This window comes from Dermacentor andersoni, chromosome 7 (assembly GCF_023375885.2).
Source record: "Dermacentor andersoni chromosome 7, qqDerAnde1_hic_scaffold, whole genome shotgun sequence".
Taxonomy (NCBI): domain Eukaryota; kingdom Metazoa; phylum Arthropoda; class Arachnida; order Ixodida; family Ixodidae; genus Dermacentor; species Dermacentor andersoni.
The window spans coordinates 136,271,217-136,294,457 of record NC_092820.1 but is presented as its reverse complement, the minus strand read 5'-3'; the positions used below and the strand labels follow the sequence as shown (position 1 = coordinate 136,294,457).

Genomic DNA, 23,241 nt, shown 5'->3' with positions numbered 1-23,241 from the left:
CTGAATGCGCTATCTTCTGCGAGCCAAGTGTACACTCTAAGATGATTCAACCGCTTATTGGCGCCTGCAAACGCGCGATCGCATCTAAAAGCGCATCAGCTTTAGTATCTCACCATTGCTACTCTGCGCTCATGGGAGCTGGCGCTTTGTAACAATTGAAACGCTCATTTTTGCTAGTAGAACGATATATAACGACGAATAGTGTGAGTCTTCCAAACAATGCTTCCCTTATACCGTGTACACACGGCATGTGCGTACGTACGTGTGTGTGCGTCCGTGTGTGTGCGTGCGTGCGTGCGGGCTTCCATGCGTGTGTGTGCACGTGTGCGTGTGGGCGCACGTGGTTCGTGCGTAGACTTGTACCATAGCAGATGACGTCACGTATTCTGGCTCTGTCAAAAAGTAACATCTACACCAAGTGGCAATGATCAGTACATTTGCGATGTGTTCTCCGAAACTAAAATAAAATACGCCCGTTAAAACAGGCGCCTCATCTAAGCGAGCGAGTGACACCTTCACTCTAAAGCCCTCCAAAGTCCACCATGTGTTGCACTACAAAAATGTGCAACAAACAGGGTTGTTTCAAGTAGAATAAAGGTGCCAGCATAGAAGGCTGCAGGTGGGTTGACGATGCGATATTTTATTTCACGCACATTCCCAAACACAGCGCTGTCACAGATGAAGACGTGATGATCACACTTATGTACACACGCTCGTACATCACACAATCCCTACATGGTTGCCTATCTCAACAACGCATTTCTAGACACGACGCAACAACGCATTCCGATTCCTGGATCTCTTTGCAAGTAAGTTAATATACTATCGATAAGTACCAGCCACCGCGTCTGCTGTCAATTACTGCGAAAACGCTGCTGTCCCCTTTCATTTTACCACTATCTATGCCAGCTACTACTATGAAGGGCTTGCTTCGCAAGACTATTTCTTTACTTGTCTCGAATGAAATTTTGTTGACTGTATTTCTTTTTTATAAGCGTAGAGCGGCGAATGCTTTCACTCATTGTTCACCAAGCAAATATAAGTTATTCCTTTCCTAGGTAAATTGAGAAATGGCTTATTCAGAACTCACTGGCGTCTTCCAACAACGCAGACAACGCAAGTCTTAAACTCCCACCAAGAGACGGACTACCGACATGCAAATTTCGAAACAGTGTACACACGCTTTTGCTTCTGATGAATTATGAGCAGCACACATACGCCAAGCGAAGCCCCGACCAGAAACAGACCTCACGAAGGAAAGTGCTACGCGCCTGCCTTTCAGCTTGAAGGTCCCTTTCGCGAGCTCTCCTTACCTAACAGCGCCATCTCTCGGAAAACCAGCTAAATCGCCTCTATCACTTACGCAACATCACAGTTTTACACGGCTTCCGAAAGGCGGCGTAGGCAAGGTTTCTAGCTGCAATCGCCATTGTAGGGACCCTTTCTCCGTGGGCCATCGGACTTCGTGGTGCCCCCTAACCGTACCCTCTCCCCTGAAAACACCGCGGCAGCCCTTTCTGACGGGAGGTCTGCACGCCGGAAGTCGTAGGCCGGTTGCTGTTTCACGAAGTGTTCCTTGCCAGAAACACTTCCGTAAAAAATCAACCATCGGAAGGGCTGTCATAGAGGTATGCGACAAAAAAAAAGTGCGTTTATTTTTCCCTGGTTAACCGAGCCGAAGCCAGAGGGTTCCCGGAATAAGGAATCCTCCCTCCTAGGGTGAGCCGGGTCCTGACTCGGATTACCGTTTCAGAAAATCAAAGTTTCTTTCTCGCTGCTTCTCGTTTCCGTCTCATTCTCTCGCTTTTTCTGTTCGTGACTTCGCGTTAGGTATAGTGACAATGGTCGCGAATGTCACCTTCCATGTTAAAAATAACTAGCAATTCCACGCTGAGCATGGCCTCCTGTGCCTGCATCTTGTGCGTGTTTTATAACACGCTCCTCAACACTACCAAGTACCAAACAAATAGGAACTGAGTAGAGGCTTAGCACAATAGAACATCTAGAGCGGCTGGCTGGTTCATTTTACCGATTATTAACTAATTGAGCGAGCCAGGAAAAGGACGACCCCTCACAAGGAGGAACATAAAGAAAGTTCAAACGCAGTTGTCTTATTTTTCTTTTTTCAATGCATGGAAAAGCGTCGCCCTTTCCTCGGCTTGGACAATTAGTTAACAGTGAGCCGACGCACGTTTTTTCGATTTCATTCGGAGGGAGGTGGCCGGTTATCCGATCCCTATATACACCATCCACGACGCCGAAGCGCCCGCTGACGTACAGAACGCCACAGGAATCACTATCGTACCCCTTACGGCAGCACACCAGCACGGCGTACCCTAAGCCGCGTGGTGTGCGAACGTCTACAACCGCCGTATAACTAACGAGTGACGCGGCCTAGCCGAGCTTGCTGGCGATGATGGCCAGCGGCTCGATGAATCCCTTGTCGCGAGCCTTCGCGTCGTCCTTGGTGGGCAAGGCGGGCAGGGCCTCGCAGGCCCCCGTGCCTTTCTTGTACTTGTTGCAGGCCAGGCTGAGCACCTCTCCGAACACGTGCTCGATGATGTCGTCGAAGAACTTCTTGGCCACCGGCAGCTTGCAGCCTCTGTTCAGGGCGGCCTCGCTGCACTCCACGAAGTCGTGGTAATAGCTGCAAAATGAAAAAGATAAGAGGGAAGATATCAGGAAACGTGAAAATGCTAATTCCCTAATAAGACAACGCATCGGCTTTAATCGTCAGTGGCTTTCAGTCGTGAGAGATGGCCTGTCACGCTCTGTGTCTTGCCAACGCAAACGAGGCCATTACAACAAGCCTTATGAAGGCAATTCTCCGTATCAAAGAGCGTGTTGCTTTTTTTCTTTCTTTTTTTTCTCTGTTGCGTTTATCCATGGTGTTGCTGTTGTTGGAACATATAAATCGATACGATCCTCTTCGTGAGATGTGCTACGAATCGGTCAGTGAGGGGGCTGAAACGTTAACGAAAACGAATTTCCGATAAAATAAAACGGAATGAGGGAATGAAGCATTGAGGGTCTGCAGTGGCGTCATTCGGGCAGTAAATAAAAAGGGCGTGGTGTAAGGCTCTTCAGCGTAGAAGGGTTTGGTCTAAAAGCCTTTTGCTCAGCAGCAGTATATGTAAATCACTAATCGTTATAACGTGAAACTTTGTGCCCATGGAGTACTTAAGTAATCAGGGAAAACTCAGATCGTTTAGTTCGCATTTCTTTTCATTTTCGTTCACCTCGTGTTCGTTGCGAGAAAGCGTGCCCCTTTTATTTCATTTACTATATGCACGGCGATGGCCGCTGTTGGGAAACCAAAATTTCAGTACAACTTATTAGCATAAAAACGTTCTCTTTTTTTTTCCTTTTTATTCACCATGGCATGTGCTAAACGTCATCGCACGCTGTAAGGTCGCTTGCTCACCATTTTTCAGCGCACTCCGGGTACAACAAATTTATTTCAGCACTGCAGCATCGGCAAAAGCAATACGACTTCTGCAGGATACAAAAAAAAAAGAAAGGTTCCTAACGACCACGGACCCCATTGTTTCTAAAAGAGACCGCGCAGTATACAAATGTACAACTGCTGCTGTTCCACTGTCGCAAATATTATTTTACACACGTGCGTGCGTGCACACATACTCGAGCCCGCTCACTGGGAAACACGAACGTTCGTGCATGAATTGTTCGATCAGTAGTTTCCAGACTCGTCTGCCCAGTGTGCACGAATAAGACAAAAATGTTCCAACAAGGCACGCGCTCTGGCTTTTCTTTCCGATCTTTTAGTAGTGCTCCAAAATTTTATATTTTAGTCCGGGACTTCTAATAAATATAACTTAACGCTATATGTTTGTTTAGAGTCAGTATATAGACAGGACAAATCTGTTTCAACAGAAACCAACACAAAAATAAAGGAAATTCATGCGCCACATAGGCATGACTGCTTTAATGATCACTGTAAGTTTCCTGTGAGAATTGTTTTGAAAGAGTGCAGAGGTCGAATAAGCAAACTCCCATATATTTTTTTTAGCTGTTAAGCCGCGCAGCGTACTCGACGCTGTCAATATAGTATCATTTTATTCTCTGTTGTTGGAATTTGGACACAAATTTGCAGCCGCCTCCGCCCGCCCTATTTGTGAACTTGAATCCACCTTTCCGAAATTTGAGACCCACAGTTCGCGAAATGCTGGGCTCGATAAGGGACATCATGATATGCTTACATAATGTGTAATATCTATAGTGTCCGACCAAGGAAACCGTCAGCCTAAAGCCTCAGCCTGGAAGCTAGCTTCCTTGTTCGACTATAGTTGTTCACTCCAGTCCTCCATGCTCCGGCGAACCCTTTGCACTATCAGCGTGTAAGGTCATCTAAGTATGTGCAATGATAACTCACCAGCAGGAGTAGGGAATCTGCTGACGGTCTGGGGCCTTGGAAGTACGGTGCAGTGCCACAAACATGTCGCTCATGCACTTCTGGATTCCGGGACCAGCCTTGTTGATGCACTTGATGCTATCCAGGTACTCTACGGCGAATAAAAAGAAAACGAAGATATGGAAAACTGCTATACAGAGCTACGTGGCGGGTTCGGCTCTACCGAGTGGCTCCTACCGAGTGGCTCAGTACCAATTCCACCCATGTCGGTCACGTCTACCTGGCTAAATTGATTGAGCAGGCTCTCAAGCACGCTGCCAGCAAGACCCTGAAGTGAGGGTCCCTATACAAGCATTAATTTCACCCTTCCCAATGCTTAAGGTCATTATTCTACCTAATTTGAAAGGACTGGACAGCAACAATCACGAACACACACAAAAAAGATTGCTTCAACCAACAACAAAACAAATTGACCCGTATGATTGATCGTCATGCATACTCAACCACTCTCTTGTACTGCGTACCTCGCATAATAAAATCTGGTAGCCGCCAACTTTATATAAAGGACTCCAAACCTCCCAGTAGATATCCCCCAGAGGATATCCAGAGGATATCCCCCAGCGAGCTGCTTCGCTGGAGAGAATCCGAAATGGAACAGGCGTCGCATCGTCGAGATCAATGTAGCGACCGCGTTCGCGCCCTGTCCATTTCTGCTTCGACACCGCGCATATTCGCGGCGTCTCCTCGCATGTGTAGCCCTTGCGCTTTCCCTGTGGCACAACTGGCGTCGCACCGTCGAACGATGCGTGTCTACTCAAGCCTAATACAGTGATGTCTAGCCACCGACCTAGGCACAGCCGTCATACCTGGCTTAAGGATGATTGCGCACCTGAGTATATTAATTACAGCTAAATAAAAGGTTAACCAAGTGAAAGCAGGACTTAACCAGGTTAAACCAAGCTTTCCCTTTGCATATCCAAGGTTAGCTGAGTTAAGCCGCAGCGAACGTTTCTTCGGGGGCTTCTGCGCTACCACAGCTGACACCCCGGCAAAGCACACCAGCACAGTTAAGATGTCTTCCTGTTCGCTCGAATCAAAAGCCATGGCTGTTGCCGAAAGGCGAAACGAGCGACGTGCGCGCGAACTGCGTGGATCCCTAGAGTTCCCGCTGAAAACGATAATCTCCGGAAATGTGACTTGCAGGTCGCGCTCGGCTGCGCTTGCCGGCGTGGGCATCCGTCGCCTTCAGTCGCTTTTAAAGCGAAAGCTTTACTGGCCGCGAACTTGCGATTTCGCCGTGGCGGTGCTCCGAGGAGGCCCATGACGTCAACCCGCGTTCCTCGTCGTTGCGCTTGCCTCCGCTCGCTTCGCCAGCTGCGTCGCACGCCTGATAACATGTCCGAGTATTAAAAAAGAGAGCTCGCATGCTCTGGAAGCACAGTTGAGGCGGCAGTATGGACTGCGACAATTCTGATAAGCAGGAGGAGGCCTGTAATCGACATCGGAACGAGATGAAGAGGAAACGAATCGCCCAGGAAACAGACGAACAGCGCGCCAAACGACTGGCTAAACGCCGCAACACAGCTAGACTACCAGACTAACCTGGACTTGCAGTCAAGATTAACCAAGGCTAACCATGCTATGCCTTAGCTTTCGCTACGTATATCCTGGAATAGCCGAGCTAAGCCACTGCCATTGTTTTGGTACGTGTTCAGCGCTTTCCTTCCTACTTTCTCCCGCGCGCCATTATCTTCTGCACCTTCAGGCGCTTTTCTCCTCCATCTCTCGCTTCCTTCGCGGCGTCAAACATCGCATCGCCGACTTCACTGGCGGCGAACCAGGCACGCTTGAGCGTGAAAATGCGTTACGGCACAACCCAACTCACGATAAGTGTACGTGTTAATTCGATTAGAATTCAAGCTATCTACAGGCACGCCGTATTGCCACCGCCGGAACGCGTCATGCATGAGTCCGCGTACAGCATCCGGGCTCATCTCTCGCGTCTTGATGATGATCATGATGATGATAATTTGGGACCAATTTCTTTGTAACGGGCCAGTAGACTGTTGCCCAGGTCTGAGTAAATAAATAAAATAAATCAATTATTATTTTATTAAATGCGGAGATAAAAAATGTATCGCGCACTGTGGGACCAGCTCTGCACTTTCGTCAGCAGTACGGCCTACCGGCGCACGAAACTGTAATGCTGTGTCTCTGGACACAGCAGAACAGAGATGTGGCGTAGTGATGATAATGATGATTTATTGGCATCCCCTTTGAAACGAGGCGGTGACAAATAGCCTGGTTAAATAATCAGGTATACTGTACATGTTTTTTTTTTTTATTCTAGCAGTTTTGTATACTTCTCCATAATCCTTTTTCTTTTTTTTTCTCAGAACTTGTCTGTCGACCTTCTATCGCTACCTCAGCCTGTAACGGGTCCGGTCGTATCAATGTGTTCCCTGCTTTCTTTCCAGCAATACTTTAAAGGTCTCTCGCTTATGTCGTATGCTGACCGGTTGATGCTTCCGTCCACTTTAAATCCAAGCGCTTCTGGAAGGTGTATGCTACCTCCGGGTCGCTTTCGCATTTCATTAGAATTTTCTGAGTATCTAAGAATTTTTGCTCCAGCATACAAATGCCTCATATCGTTGCATATATTTGCTACGATATGTTTTAGTACTTAGGAAACCAACTCCAACCTCAAATAGCAAAGCACTTCCCTTCGTGTTATCGTACAGAATTTCCGTTCTAATTCCTTTCTTCGCATTCTTGTAAACCTCTATGGTCTTTTTTGTTTCCGTTCTTTGCCTGCAATTCGCTGTCTCTGTTTCCCTCACTTTCTTTCTTGTGACTCCTGGTTGTCTATTTACACTTTCAGCTACCCTGTACTTGCTTGACAAATTTCTCGACCTTTTCCTACATTCTGCGTTCCCGCTTTTCAGGTACAGATACTTGTGCACTTAGCCCGCCCGCCCCCCATTTATTTTATCATTGTTATTGAGCCTTTCTTCAAAACTCGTTTTGCTCTTCGCTTCTCTGACTTCAAAAGAGGCCCGACCCATGTCACCCTGCACTTCTTCATTTCTGGTCTTGCCGGATGACCCGCTAAATGGCACAGCATGTCCAGAGATCCGCTATGCCATCTAGCGGTTCGCCCCCGAAGTCCGCGCATAGTCCACCTCTTTTTGCGTGGCATCCGAGATATGGGGTAATCGGAGAAATAATTCCTCGCTGCCCGAGGCCATTCTGCGTCAAGCTGCTTGCTGTGCTTGAGGAACAACCGTGTAGCGCGGGTGCGATTCCACCCAGCACAAGAAAAATGTTGGGAAGATGTTTAACGCGATAGCGTTAAGGGCCCCGTGTCACAGAAAATCCGGCGTAGGTGGAGTTGTCAGTGATGGAAAATTTCCGTATATATTTAGGTATATGTACGTGCCACGCCTTGCTATACGACATGCGGTATATGCGGGTTATATTGCCGCACCATTCTATCACTAAAGTTGCTTATACCTTGCGTTACATTCTTGACAAAGTTATTCCTCGCAATTTTGAGAATGACAGCCCACAAACAAATGTCATGAAACAAGACACCGACAGCGCATGTCTTTTATGCTAATCTCAGATTGAAATATTAAATGTGCGAAACAATACCAGAAACCTGAAAAGGATGTAATGTTTTTTTTTTTATGACTTGGCTGTGCACTACCTCCGGGATCGCACCGCTCAAGTCGCGCAAGGGGCCGCGTTTCTACCAGAAAGCTCGCCTTCGTGCATAGCGTTCGCCTTTCCCGGTAAGCAAAACGGTCACGTAAGCTTCAGATGCCAGAAAGCGTGAGAAGCAGTCAGGGATCTCTGAATGCTATCGCGTTGCACTTTTTTGAAAGGCGAAACGTAAGTGTCCACCAAATTTTTTCGTTGATGAGCGGCGTAAAGAGACTATAGACTGTAGAATGACCGAAAGTGGATGAAATAGGCTGAAAATGCTATTTGCTTTAAGAACGCCGCTATGCTCAACGACCGATGCAGGGGTGAGAGGCGAGCTCCCAAAAATCCCGCACATAGGCGGTAGGCGTATGTACCTTTATGTTTTGGGCTGGTCGTGTTGCAGAACATCGAGTACTCGTCGACGGCTGCCCTGAGCATAAGCAAGATGACGCCCTTAGGAAGGCCATCCAAGCACTTGATGGAGAAGTCTTCACCGCACTTCAGTTGTCTCTTGAACAACCTGCAATGGCAGTGGAAATAATTGAGAGTGAAACATGAAGGTTCTTGATCATGTATACGGATACCATTAATAACGTTTGACACTTGTCACGCGTCTAAGCTTAAATTTCGAGTGGATGTGGCACTCAAATACGGCCAAAGTAATGACGTTCATGACACCTGTATCGATACCACGTACACGCATACCATTGTCGTTTTAATGCGATATCGGAGACATAGCTGAAGTGGTCAGCGATGGTGGCAGCAGCTTTTGACAACGCGTTCAAACAAAGCAAGCGTACTTGTCACAGCAGTGTTTTACTGCGTTCAGCGTACGTAGTAAATGAGGTACAGGCGGTACATCACGGTAGCTAGGATCTTAGCTTCTATGCCGAGAAAAATCTGGCAACACAAGAATTTGACAAATTTTAGGTCTGCTATTACCATAGGCATTTGCGACACTTCAACGTACTCAACACGTGAAACTGAGAGGAAGGCGGAAAAAAAATTGTACCGGTGCCCCGCGAAATTCACGCGAACATTGTCTTTCCGAATTCAACGAAGCGTACTGACATTGCGTGTGCGTTACAATCGCAATTAGGTGTTCATTGCTTGAGAAGGGGCTAAAAAAAGAAATACGCGTTTAGTAGAAGATATTGCTGTCAAATGCTATAGATATTTTCGACAAAAAATTACGGATTTAGAGATATAATTGCCTACATGATATGGCTCAAAAGAAGATGATCATCGTAATTCGCTTTCGTGGTTAGATAGGGCAACATTTTTTCTTTTTAACATTGGTGCTGAAACCTTGAACAATTTCTGATGTTGAGCCACAGTCACTCAGCAAAGGATTCTTCATTTGCCCAGGGCCCTTGAAAAAATACCACACCTGTATTGCGTAATCTAATATGTGCAGTGTGGAAATTTCATGCTTTTCGTACCACACTACTGTATCGAGCGAGTTTTTTTAATAATGTTATATACGCTCACATTTCACTGGGCTTATCCTGTAATGATTTTGAGCCTTCATCTTGACAGAACTACCAGAACCATTGGCTGTTCGCAATAAACCGAAGAAGGTGCTCACGAGACTTTGTGCTTCGGTCCTGCTCTTTCATTCCTAACTATATTCAGATAGGCGTTACACGCATTGCGACGCATCGATGACTATATCGTTGTACGGCTGCGCACATGGTAGGGGGGGGGGGGGGCGGAGGGGTCAGCGCCTGGCCGATGGGGCTGAGTAATGGTGTTCGTAGGTTTCAAGAACCTACCGCACGCTTGGTCTCTGGTGCCAGCTCAAGAAATCAAGTGGTCTAAAGGAGCCGGCATCCCTCGCATCTGAGGCTCGACAGCTTTGCCGCGGCCTGGGAGCTTTTGTACGCAATGAAATCGATGAGCTAGATTTGGTCGCCCGAGGCCTACTTACGTGCACTGTGCTACGAGGCTCTTGGGATCATCGGCTAGGGTTGGCTTAATAAAGTAGGGCACGAAGTCATATCCACACTTCTCAGCTTCCGCAGCCGAGCATCCGGCAACATCCTTGAACAGGGCGGCGCTGGACACGCCTGCAAAAAAGAAAGAAGAAATGAAATGAGGAGGAGGAAGAGGTTGACGTTAGTCTTGGTCTGAGGAATTAAAAAGCGATGGCTTCGAAGCTTGGAAAACCCATAACCGTGTATACATACTACTCATAACGGCCCAACACGCCACCGAAACGATGCGGAGGTAAGCGTGGATGTTAATGCAGACCTGCAGTAGCAAATAACCGATAGCTTAAGAGTTACGCAAGCCTACAGTTCTGTAGATTCCACACATAATGGTAGAATTTCTCAAATCAAATGGAGCTGAAGTACGAACACGCGCAGTATTGACCACTGTCATTGGCCTATGTTATCAAAGTTCCAAGTTATGTGGGTTGCCTTCGTGTTCAAATAAAGGATTGAGCACTACGGCCTTCCAGAAACAAGCCTGATTGCTACGCACCTGTAATTATATCCAATTCAGACTGTAGACGCTTCCCGGAAATACGGAGCTACCATCTCATTTTGTGCATTCGAAACAAGAACGTCATTTCCGCTATACGAAAGATGTGGTTTCCCTATCTTGTTCTGACGTCTTTTTTACTCGATACGCTGTTTGTGTGGAAATAAGCGCGATTCTTCGTGTCTAACGCTGGCAACACACACTCCCAGCGACAGCCGTGACTCCCCAATGTTGTCTCAATTCAAACACACACATTACACACAAATGAATGCAACCTTCCTGCTGGGAGACAAAAAAAAGAATAAATAAAACGACCCAAGCTGTGCGCATCCTGTGACGTAGCCCGTTTCTCCTCTTTTGAAAGATGAGGTAGTATGCCTTTCTCGTGCTTGTCTTTTGTTTTCGTCGACCGAGAGCAGGCCTGGCAAAGGGCACAATACTCCCGATGCAAGCGGCGATAAGCCGGCGCAATTACGATGGCCGTTCGCGCGAGGGGAAATTTAGTAGCCGAGACCTGAATACAGGAACGGGCCTTCAAGGTTAATACTAGCCGAGCGTGCGTGATATCATCAATGGTGTTCTTGTCTCACAGGCCTAATTATTTGTCCAGTCTCCCTTTTTGTTCTAGTAGCTACTGTCACCAGCGGCTTCCGTGAGCAGCGTCTTCTTCCGACAATGTCGGGCTATATTTAGTCTCCAACCCACTTACGTCATCAGGCTGTCGACAACAGATGCTTGTAAACTGCAAGCGCTTGTATGCATTCCACATTATGGCTGCATTTCTTTCTCGACAAAGCGAGAAAGGAAAGTATGAAGTGCGACAAATCGGAACCTGGTTCCAGAACCAGAACCAGAAGCTGTTCCCGCATTTAGCTTTTTCAAAAGACTTGCTTTTATGGCTTGTTGCTACGACTGTTTGCTCAAAGTACTTTGTTGCTGTGACAACTCCGTAGGTAGCCTCAGTAATCTTTTCTAATGCTTTCTTTTCTAAATTGTGTGTACACTCTCGTGCAAGGGTTTGGTAAGGAATGATGCCACAAATTATAAAGAAAATCTTAACTTTGTTGTTGCCGTTGTCTTAAAACTTTTGCTTGCTAGTTTGCGTCGTGTTGTTGGTGCGTTCATATATTTAGTCCCCATAGTGACGTCGCACTGCTTACAAGACAGGCGTCTACGTTCACTTACATCAAAAGCCCTCTTTTGCCTCATATTATCCGATATCTGCTGTTGGTGCCCCTTCCGTATCAGTTTTGCAGTGATGCTGATATTGATCACTCGATTGTATTACGCAGTGATGAATAGCAATATTTATCGCGACTCTTGGTACTTTATGCCGGTTACGGATGTCGAAAACTTAAGACAACCTTCTCGCAGTTATTCGAAGCAACTGTGGAGATTAGACAAGGCATGCAATTTTCGAGGCGCCGCACATGGTAGAATATACAGACTTGCCGAAAACTCAAAGAAGCCGCAACAGCGGTCACTATAAAATATTTCGACTTAGAAAGATGGGGACACAATTTCAATTTGAGCTCAGCCAGCTATACAAACCCCAAAAGTTGAAAACACCGTCTCCAGCCTTTCTCCCATATTCCTGCTTCTCCCAATTCTTACTTAGTGGCCGACTGATGGTATTAGTGGAATATTCAAAAGTGTGTTCAAGGAGCGTAACCCTAGCGGACGAATGAATGAGCTTGCCTTCTTCATCGCGTGCACATGCTTCTATTGATCACAGCAACGTTCACGCGACTCAAAACACAAGCGAAAGATATGCATTACTGGACAAACAAGGCACAGATTCACAAAAGGACGCAAATTCGTACCACATCAAACACCAAGCATAAAGGGATAAATTCTCAACAAGTTTTAGGACGCCGTAAGATCAGTGGTTGGACTGCACCTGTTACGGGGACATCATTAAGGTAATCTAAACTTGGGTGGACAACACTTCTATTGCCAGTTTTTACTATTTTGTTCTCGTTTTCGTTTAACTAGCAGATGCTGTTAAAAGTGTTAAAGGAGGGACGACAATGCAAACTTTTGAGATCCTTAGTCAGAATGAATGTGGGTGTTAAGCTTGACTGGTGGATAGCATGTCACAATAAGGGTTGAAGGAAATTCCAATAATTTTACTGCCCATTATTTCCTGAGCTCTGCTTAAAGCTCATTTTTGCCGCAGTCCAACACCTCAATGGGCACGAAAATGTTATTTCCAACGTATTTTATGCGTGTTCTTACTCATGCCCGTCAAAGCCGAGTCCGTAGCTTTGCGAATATTCGACGCTCCCTGTGTTTCCTTCGTATTCCTTCCAGTGGGTTCTCTAATAGTCAAGCTATCAAGTGTAGTAGTAGTAGTTAACGCAGACACGGAAAGTGGGCGGTGTCTCAGACGCACCGCTGCTTATCGCACACAAGACTGCCTCGGTGAATGAGATATTTATGAAAGCAACGGACTACTGAGTGAAGGAGGGGTGAAGACACGCAAAGGTGTCGTATTTTGGTATTCTACGATGCCGGACTGGTCTGGCGTATTGCCAGAGGAAAAAGCGGCGAGTTTAACAACAGCGAGAGGTAGGCGAAAAAGTCGGCACGTGGCAAAACAGCCTGGCGGATGTCAGACTCACCGCAATGGGTGATTAGCATCTATAGAACGTGACCAGTCAATAGTGCATGGGCTTTCATGCCAAGTAGTAAAAAAGAAACGCTGTACTGTGTACCGGTTCAGGAGTATACAATTACTTCAGCTGCCGTTGCCCAGGCAACAGCTGTTCACCCCTATAGAGGTATTAAAATTTCTTTCATTTCATTTCATTACATTTATTTTATTCAATTGTTCCCGAAAATAAAAGAACGAGCATTTCTGTTTGTGGCGAATAAAAGGCTGAAAACCACCAGTCCGCCGTTGCAAAGCTGGGAATTACTTATAGTGCATTTTATGGCAGTAGAAATATAAATCATATGTATGCGTCAAGTCAAATAACTAGTGTATTTGAAAGAGCAGAATGCAGTTGCTCGAGTAAAGTGGCATCCTGACTTTCCTTTCTGAAAAACGATAGTACTTCGGAAAGCCTACATATATAGAGAGTGAAGAACTTGTCATGCGCAAGGCAACAAATACTTTTCGAATAAACTATAGATACCGCAGTACATGAACGAATACGCATAGTCATGTTCTGCATTCAATCTTGTTCCTGTGCTAGCAAAAAAAAAGATACCTCGGCTTTGAATGTGCGTACGTATTTAGCTAAGCTTGTGTGAGCCTTCAATCTGACATTTTGTTGGGTTTCTGCTTCTTTGTGCAATGTCCAGCTTTGCTCTAAGTGAAGTTTACCTGTACACTTTCCTTATGCCTTTCCTTGTGCTCATGCACAATAACGCCCCTGGGCGTAAAAAAATCCCAACTATAAAGTTTTTCGATAAAGTCATTTTTTTTTTATTTCAACAACGCTTACTTTCATCGGGAAGGCCGCACAGCGCGCGGATGGTTGCGTGCTGCATTCGGAAAGACTTGCCGAGGTCATAATGTTTCGCCTTCAATGAGCGTAAAGTTTGCTGCTCACGCGATAGCAAGGATAAAAACAGTTAACTCGACGGGGGAGTTAGCTCGCCTGTGCAGCATCTGCTGCTCTTCTCAATCACATTGCCAACGCGCATAGAAGGCTGGACGGCACGTGAGGAAAAAATGGAAGGGGCAACATTTTCTCACTTATTTTTCTCCTAAGGGCCGGCTTAGGTATTTATGTGCATACCAACATGCCAAACGTATTCCCAAGATAAAGAACTACTGTAAAGAAGCCAGTTGTGCAACAAAGTTGTTAAGGATTCCATTGCGGAAAAGCACTTCAATATTACGATGCACTTTGTGTGTCAAATGAATGGTGACTCTTCTGTGGAAAGGGTAAATAGAGCAAATTAACTACTACGAACTGCGTTGTTACGCGTCAGCGCACAGCGCTGGGGTTTATAAGTAGTTGTACAGTAGCCGCATGTGCAAATTCATCCTAGAAGGCAATAAGAAGGTCATACAGCATATGGCAGCCAGCTATAGTCAAGTTGCTACGTCCTGTAAGCTGAGTAAGTATGTGAGCATTTAAGAGCCGAGAGGTTCAGCAGTGACTCGAGTTGCAGACTTTCTTGTTCAGGTACGTCACGTTATTGCTTAGCGGAGCTTGCGAATGGCATGAATAAGGTTGAGACATCGTTTTCAGGCATGAAGATGTCCGGCTTCTGGTCCCTTGTATCTGGTCGCCATGAAGACAACGCAACAAACGCCGTCAAAGTTTCCCCAACGTACGCGAGATGTTTATTGTGGGGTGCTTAAGAGGAAGATGGGAGGAGTGGGGGCGCTTCATAAGGCAAATATTTGTGCATCAGAAGTAGCAACAGGATGGGAAGAGAAAGCGCAATATCCGGTGAAACAAGTGTCATTAAATATATGACTTGCCTGTTCATGATAAAGTCCACTTCAGACATTGTCAAGGGCTTGCGGGTATTCTAAATATATGGCTCACTGAACTGTAATGTAGATCGCGCTAGCAAATTTTAGACGCACTATAGCCCCTGTTGACAACAGCCGGATTGTTCGAAAAATATGCAGCAAAGCCGCCTTTATTGTTTTCGCGTTTCTACTGTTTGATCAGTTTTGGCGAAAGTTCAGATGTCATGCGAGATGTCGAACAACACGAACTGGTTTCAACGTTTGATACTGGCACAAGTGCACTCTGCAGAAAACGTCGCCCGTACGGAAGGTTGTGCTAAAATTAATTCTGGCAATTTTTGCGTGCCGATACCACGATCTGATTGCGCGACATGTTATAAGGGGGGGTGATTCTGGATTAATTTTGACCACCTGTGGTTCTATAATGTGCGCGTAAATCTAAGTACAAGAACGTTTCAATTTTTTTTTTCCAGTTCGCCACCATCAAAATGCAACCACCACGGGCGGAAATCTAAGTAGCGACCACGTGCTTAGGAGTGCAACGCCATAGCCGGTTAGCCAGTACCGGGGCCAGTACAATATTGTTCGGCTAAACCAGAATTCAGTTAAAAGCAAAAAAGAAAACACAGTGGGGTCTCAAAATAAATGTGGAACCACATGTTCCGTTTCATTCATTCACTACTGTATTTTTTAAAAGGGTACTTCAAAAAGTATTCTTTAAGAAGAACCTCGCGCGTTCTCGCACAAGGCACGCGAATACACTTCTGAGACACAATTTACTTAAACATAACTATTCACCGTGGTATGCACATCCCGCAGTTTCTTCTTCTACGTCCTTCTTACATAAAGTCTCAGGACTAAAAGTAATGTGCGCTTGGCGTCGTGTTAGTCACGATTTGGCATTGCCCAATCGTTTGCGAGACTAAATCGCATTGGAAAGTCTTACACCCGACGTAGTGCCTCGACCTCTGAGCAAAGTATACAACGCAAGCCTTAGCGAATCGCATTTTTTTAATTTTTTTTTCCAGAACGCGTTCCGCATACAAATCGGAACCTTCCGCGGCCGTAATGAAATAACAAGCGAGTTTGTCGAGGTGCCGCTTGGCTCGAAGCAGCCCATAACACATGCTAAATTTAGGCAGTAGAAATTCCATATTCTTGCGCAGAAATCGACGCAATTGTAGAAACGTTCACCTGCCACTTATTTCGAGAGAGGCACGCGTTCGGGTCAAAGTTAGAGCGTCTGACGCACGAGCGCCACGGCGAGCACGGCATGTCAGTGATTCGTTGCGCAACTCGTTGCTCCCCGCGATGAGAAAGTCGATAGCGGCACAGTTACAGCGACGCTCTTACTGCCCACTTATTTTTTGTAGTCTTGTTTTCGTCAGCTGCTCCCCGAGTAGAGCGCCACACCGTCAGAGTTGGGCAATCGAGTCCGCATGCAGCAGCGGCTGCTGAATGAGATAATTAATCTCTCAAATTGAGGCAACAGCGAAATACTCCGACATGACGGAGGCGCGCTTTCTCTCAAGGTCGGCCGCCACTCAACGACGGGCCTTCCGGGAACGAATGCACCACGTGCGTGCGAGAAAGAACGGTTTGACCGAAAAATGCGTCTTCTTACGCTTTCTTGTTCACTGTTGCACGGGGCTCACTCATCGATTAGATCAAGTCGTAGTGTCACCATTAACGTTAGCTGTGTATAGAGGATCCGGAGGATGCTTCTATTCAAGCAAACAACGCTAAAGCACAGAGGTCCTGATTGATTGATTGATTGATTGATTGATTGATTGATTGATTGATTGATTGATTGATTGATTGATTGATTGATTGATTGATTGATTGATTGATTGATTGATTGATTGATTGATTGATTGATTGATTGGGTTTCAATGCCCTACTACACATTGTTCGGATAGATGCCGTACTGGGAACTCTGGTCATCTTAATGGCCTTGAGTTGACTAATGTATGCGTAAACGTAAGCGCCGGTGCAATTTTCTCTTCTCACCCCATATGAATGTCACTGTCGCGGACTCGATCACACACGACTTTGAGCTTAGCAGCAGGCAGTCGTGACAGCCCGCGTGTACCGGATTGCTCACTTAGGCGAGGCAAATATTTCGAAGGCATCAGGTTAGTGAATCGGCAAGAACACTCGCGCAGAGAGCCGCTTCTTTTCGCCTGGCTATCCACAACGGTATGGTATGGCACAGCTTCAATAAAAGATGAGTGGTTCATCGGCTCATTACGGGTAATGGAGTTGGGGAATTTGGAGGTGAGAGCAGGGCCAGCCACCCAGGAATGCTTCCACGCACGGTTACGGACCATGCGGTGGACGCTCTATTCCGCAGCAAAGGCGAACATAGCTCGCAGGAGGCCGACAGCATCCGGAATCAAAGTATATTTTCTCGGGCTCAACGTGTGACTTTCGTGAGGTAAGCGCGGATACTAGCGTTTCGCGTTTTCGATTCGGCTGCTCTTATGCTTAACGTATGTTTACTTTTTTTTTTGTCGCATGCGTGTGGCTTCGTATATGCAGAAGGCTTCACACGCGCTGAAATTTCTTTCCAAGTTCACGAATCTCAAGAAACTTCGTCGTGTACCCTAAACTTGCACTGTTCTTTTGACTCGCAGTTTGCAAGTTGAAAACAAAAAAGTATCCTTAGCCTACAAAAGTCTTCGTGATTCATTTACGAAGAGTCATTCGGACGGCAAAAACAATATTTTAAGATGGTAATCAGACACACTCTGTTCTAAAGCGAAGCTTTCTTTGCATCTTTCCCCGGGGGTTTGGCATTCGTCGTCGTTTCCTCGTTGGTCATATTTGTGAATATATGTACAGAGAGTTATGCACTACTTCTCCCACCGACCCCTTGCTGCTGGCAGCTGTGCTTCCTAGTAGACAACTTGGGCCACTGCTTATGTGTCGCAACAGACAATTTTCGCACTGTGTGGGCGTGTGTGTGTGTACAACTGAGTATGTACCACAGGGTATGCGTCCACTAGGCCATATCCCAGAGTAGAGGTACCACTGTGACGCAAGCGATATGAAAGCCTAAATTTCTCTAGATGTGGCTCCTACTTCTCTGTGCGCGGACCTCTCGTCAAAATCCTTCCCTCGACAAACATCGCACATCGCATTCGTCCCCGTGAAGCAGCCAGCTAGCAGCTGCAGTTGACGAAGCTGTGCTTGTGTTATATGACACAGCCGCTGCCTCCCTAACTCAAACAAGCCTCGCGTCGCTTATATCCCAGCATCGCGTTGGATGTGCGCGTCTTAGTAATATTTCAGGCGGGAATACTTATTTCGCTCTACAACACTTCGAATTCACTCGTGGTGGTGCCATCTTCTAATGGCCATATTTGAGGCAGTATGGCGAGAAGCGCCGCAGTGTATGCAAGAATCGGAAATCAAGGTTCTCCAGGGATATGGAACGCTTATTTTTGGTGGCGCGAACTGCCCAACTGTTTCCGAAAACCATGACCAGTCAATGGCTGCCGTTACTGTAGCAAATAATGTATTGGTGGTGTTTGTAAGATGGCATAGTAATATAAAGTAAACGGGCGAGCGTATACGGGACATGTAAGGATTTTTAACGGAGCTTTGCAGCGGGCAGTTTGATCCTGACGAAATTGGTCATAGGAGTATTTACTCGTGAAGAATAAAGATCAACAAGCTAATAAGACCCGTTATGGAACCTCAACGTTCACACTGTCAAGAAAGTCCACTTGGTCGAATTACTTGAAGAGAACTTGAAACCAGCAGTTGAAAAGCAGAAAAACCTGTCCTGCATGCCCACCCCGTTTTCCCATGAAAGCTCCTTGACAGAATGCGGTTTTCTTTAATTGTACATGTTTTTAAATTGCCTAAGGAACGAAAACACGTCCGTGCTGAAAGTCGACACAGATGTATGAACTACAGGGATCAAGTTACCCGGCAAAGCGTTATTGGCTTATTCTGCTTAAGCCGCAAGTTTTTTCCATGATTGCTATGTTTATTTATTTATTTATTTATTTATTTATTTAGAAAGACCTCACAGGTCTACGATGAGGCATATGATGAGGGGGGCATAGGGTACAAATGTATAACCAAATACAAGCGGTAAAGAGATATCGGTGCGTGCGTTGGGACGTTATGTGTTGCGTAATGTTTAAGCAAACAAGAACAAAACATACGCGCAGTGTGGAGAAAGTTGTTTGGCCAAATACCTTGCAAAAGGCTTCATGATTTCTGAGCGTAACAAGGCTATCCGGAAGGCTGCTGCAGAGACCGATAGCACGAGGCAGTGGCGAAAAAGTTAAATGCTAACGTCACGAAATGTACGCGGGCATAGCTGAAATCCTTGTGCAATCTGCGCGATGTGAAGACGTGGTGTTTCAAGCGTGGTAGGGATGATCTGTCAAAGTCAATGAACATATGAAATAATGGCAGCAATGCAACATCACGGCGAGTGCTCGACGATTGCAACGCCAGTTCGGCTTTGATCGGCGTTGTGCTAGACTGGTCGCTGTCGTTATGAGTTATGAAACGACTTGTCCTATTCTGAATTATTTCCAACACTTCAACTAAGTATTTCCGATGTGGTGACCAAATGGAAGACGCGTACTCAAGCTGGGTTCACACGAGCGTTAAATAAGCCAGTTTACGCAAGGCAGCCGGAACACATAGCAAGTTCCGGCGCAGGAACCCTAATAATTCGGATGCATTGACAAAGACACACGTAATGTGCTCAGACCACGAAAGGTTAGGTGTAAGGTGCACGTCGAGATTCTTATATTGCGCAGTCGGGGATATAATACTGTTGTTAACGTGGTAGATAAACTACGAATTAACAGATCTACGGGTGCAGGACATTATTTTACACTTGGACACGTTTAGTGCCACAAGCCAGGTATTGCATAACTGGTCCAGTATTTACAGGCCTCATTGGAGCGCTATATGATCATATAGGCGTATTTAAACGTAAGCATCGAAAAATACCCCAATTTAAACCTGAACCTTCGAAAGCCGGAGCTCAAATTAAATGCGGTGGTGATACTTTCCCGCGGCAACGAGAATTTCTCCCTCCTTTCACAACCACGAGGCTACTAATCAGGTGGCTGGGAACGACCAGCAGGGATTCCACACAGAATCGCATGGCGAAACATTTTTCATGGCATTGAAGCGCAGTGTCCCTGGCCCAACATTTCCTTAAAGCCGTTGATTGTGTGGCGTAAATGAAAAACCATGTAATCGCGACCACATTTATGGGCCCCTAGCAGCGAGCGATCACTGAAATACGGAACACACTTGCAAATCCTAGGAAAGTACCCTTCGTTCAAGTTATTTTTCCAAGGCTTAGATTTTTGAATGCTTCTCGTCAAGCTTAATCGCCAATATGTAATTTTTTTTCTACTGCATCAGTTTTTTTCCAAAACGCTCTTAACGTCAATGACAACATATTCCTGAACAGCCGAGGATGTAAATAGGCTATGACGTTGTGTAGCCGAGCATGCGGTCGTATTTTTGAATGCCTCGTATATTTTGGTTTACATGGAGTTCATTATGTCAAAAAGCCAAGATTAAAGCGAAGCCCTCCACTAAGGCATCTCTCAAAGACTACTCGCAGCATGAGAGCGTAAAACCCCTTTGATCACTCAGCTAACTCTCCAGTGACGAGCTTGATCAGTGAGCCACCTACGATGCTTGAATCTAACAAACTGTCAGTAAAGCTTTCAGTCATCGAAAAAAAAAGTGCGGATAGTTACTGAAATATTTTTTTTTTTTTTTTGTTACAGAGCCCTTGAACCTCGTCGCTCAGTGGATCACTGAAATATCACGAGCCACACCTGAAACCCCCTGTGAAAAGTCTGACCGCACATCCTGGGCATTCGCGGCGCGATGCATCAGAGCGAACGCAACACGAGATCGACCACTCACCTCCGACAACGCAGGCCAGCCCGAAGCACACAATCGCGAGCGCGCGGTTCATCTTGATCTTCGCGAGTGCGGACTGCGAATCGCTCGACTGGCGGTGTGGCCGGCGGTTGCCATTTATTGGGTTGGCCAGCCGCCATGCGCGTGAACACACGCCGGATGAAGGGGATGCGAAAACGCACGCACCGAAAGCACACATACACGCACACACGCACGCCATAACACACACGCACAAAAACAAGAAAAGTGTACCGCACTCGCCGTGCGTTCAAGTGCGCGTACTCCACACGCACGGACTACCGCGCGCACCCTCTCAAACTTGAGCGCGAAAGAAAGGGAAAAGGGTGGTGTTACGCCTTGAGCCAATGCTGCCCGAGAGGATGGCGGAGGAGAAGGAGGAGGAGGGGGGTGTAGAAGTCGTCGCTTGCTGTACTAGCATGCCTCTCGTTCGCGGCGATTTGGAAACATGTTTACCTTGACGACACCACCCGGAGACGACGATCGCGACGGCCCGTCCGCGCCACTGTGGAAGAGCACGCGCTTTTCACTGCCAGGAACTGCAGCCCGCCACCCCCACCCGCCTCCCGTCCCCGAAACACACCCACACCGCGTTCCGAGCACCACTGAAATAGCGCCCATTCATTGTCCTGCGAACATTTGCTAGACGAATTGTCTCTGCTTGGTGGGCTTTGTCGGTTCAGCTATGTTTCATGTAGGAAAAAAAGATTGGCATTATGAAATAAAGTTCCACCGCACTGTTGAACACGGACGAGAATATTGTACGCTGGAACGATCTTTCATGATGCCAATCACAACCAACTAGCCCAGCTGTCCATACTTAGAAAAAAGAGGTAGGAATCGGGTACGGGTTTCACGCTGTGAAGAATAAAATTGCGTGCGGTTATGCTTCACGTTGTACAGCTTGCATGCATCTCTTTCGCAGATGTGTGTGCACGGGGGGGGGGGGCGAAGGGGGGTTGTTTCGGTACTCGATATGTGGAAAAGTTGGGACGGCGGAGCTGTCGATTCTGGGCGGCTTATCTGTGCATGCTTGGCCCGCAGCAGCTCTGCCTGACAGACGCCGTCGCCTATACTGCACCGATTCACCAGGGCCGACATAACGCAATTCCTTTTCGCTCTTCTTCACTGGCTCGAACGGCGCTCCACCAATGCCACCTAGATAGCGCAAGGCCTGTTTACTCCGATCCATGACGTCACAAACATGGCCCTAAATTCCCATTGACAAGGCTGGGGTGACGAAAGCGGTGACGCCAAAATCACTGTTGCCTACTCGGGATCATCCCCATTGTATTCTATGGCAGCCGGGCTAGGTAACATGACGTCATGGATCGGAGTGAAAAGGCCTTGTGCTATCTAGGTGGTGTTGGCTCCACGCAACTTATCGTTGCAATCGGCCTGCCGCGAACGTTGGGTGATAAGAAAGGAAGAGAACTGAGTGAAAGGGAACTTTAGATTAGGACTGCAGATTTTTTGGCCAGTTGGTTCGTTGCGCTCATTGAGGTCATAGCTCGGTTCACTCGGACAAGAACGACGACAGGATAGCGCACACCGCAGCTTCGGCACGCAAAACCCGAGTGTTTATTTAATATAGACGGTGTAGGATGTTAAATACTTTCCGCGGCAGCCTCGATATACTATACACAACTGAAAGAAGCAGCTCCAACATTTAAAGCTAGGCTCAAGTTTCTACTACTTCGGCAGGTTATGAATTTTTGGGGTTCACTTGTTAAAAGCGAAATCATAACTCTATGTACAATTTAGTTTGAGTTTTGTAAAAGGTTGATTTTTATCGGTGTGGTACGCACCGTAGATTACACACAGAGAAGAGCGGAGAACACCTTCGAAATAGCCGCAAAAATCGTCGATTCACTAAATGCTGCACATTACAAGACGCGCGAATCCAGGCAACACTTAACTGCGAAAATAAGAATGCGAGCACACGCTCTGGTTAACTGAGCAGCAGGATACTGGTCAGAGAAATCACCTACCCGACAGCATTTAACGCGTGCTTCGAATAGCGCAGGATACGACCGTTCAATGCGGAATACCAAGTATGAAAAAACAGGGTGAGGAATTAAATGTACGTGATTTGCTTCAAATTATTTTTGCGTCTTTACAGGGCACCGCGCTGCGGTTACACGAGGAATAAAAGTAATAAAATGACGACGCCCCTCGTTTCGCGCACGTTGCATGCAACCGCTTCTACGTAGCCGTCTCCCTATGCTGTAGTTAGTCCTTCGCTTCACCTTCACCTTCAATTTCATTTTTACTGTACTGTCGGTTCGCGTGCGGGTGA

At 46.6% G+C, this 23,241-nt stretch overlaps 1 protein-coding gene across 1 annotated transcript; it reads right to left on the bottom strand.

Annotated features, from left to right (window-relative positions):
* Nucleotides 1-620: 620 nt before the first annotated feature.
* LOC126534585 (uncharacterized) lies at nt 621-21,093 on the bottom strand. Its single transcript, XM_050181852.3, has 5 exons — nt 20,928-21,093; nt 10,011-10,149; nt 8,455-8,600; nt 4,394-4,523; nt 621-2,647 (listed from the first exon to the last, which is right to left on the bottom strand). The coding sequence occupies exons 1-5, from the start codon at nt 20,977-20,979 to the stop codon at nt 2,395-2,397; spliced, it is 720 nt and encodes a 239-aa protein (XP_050037809.1). The 5' UTR covers nt 20,980-21,093; the 3' UTR covers nt 621-2,394.
* Between the last annotated feature and the right edge of the window lie 2,148 nt (nt 21,094-23,241).

Excerpts from the sequence above, each read along its gene's own strand:
- LOC126534585 (XM_050181852.3), bottom strand. The coding sequence starts at position 20,979 with ATGAACCGCGCGCTCGCGATTGTGTGCTTCGGGCTGGCCTGCGTTGTC. Across the intron at positions 8,601-10,010 it reads AGCCTCGTAGCACAGTGCAC|GTTGTTCAAGAGACAACTGA; the intron begins GTAAGTAGGCCT and ends CTGCCATTGCAG. Across the intron at positions 4,524-8,454 it reads GACCAGCCCAAAACATAAAG|AGTACCTGGATAGCATCAAG; the intron begins GTACATACGCCT and ends TATTCGCCGTAG.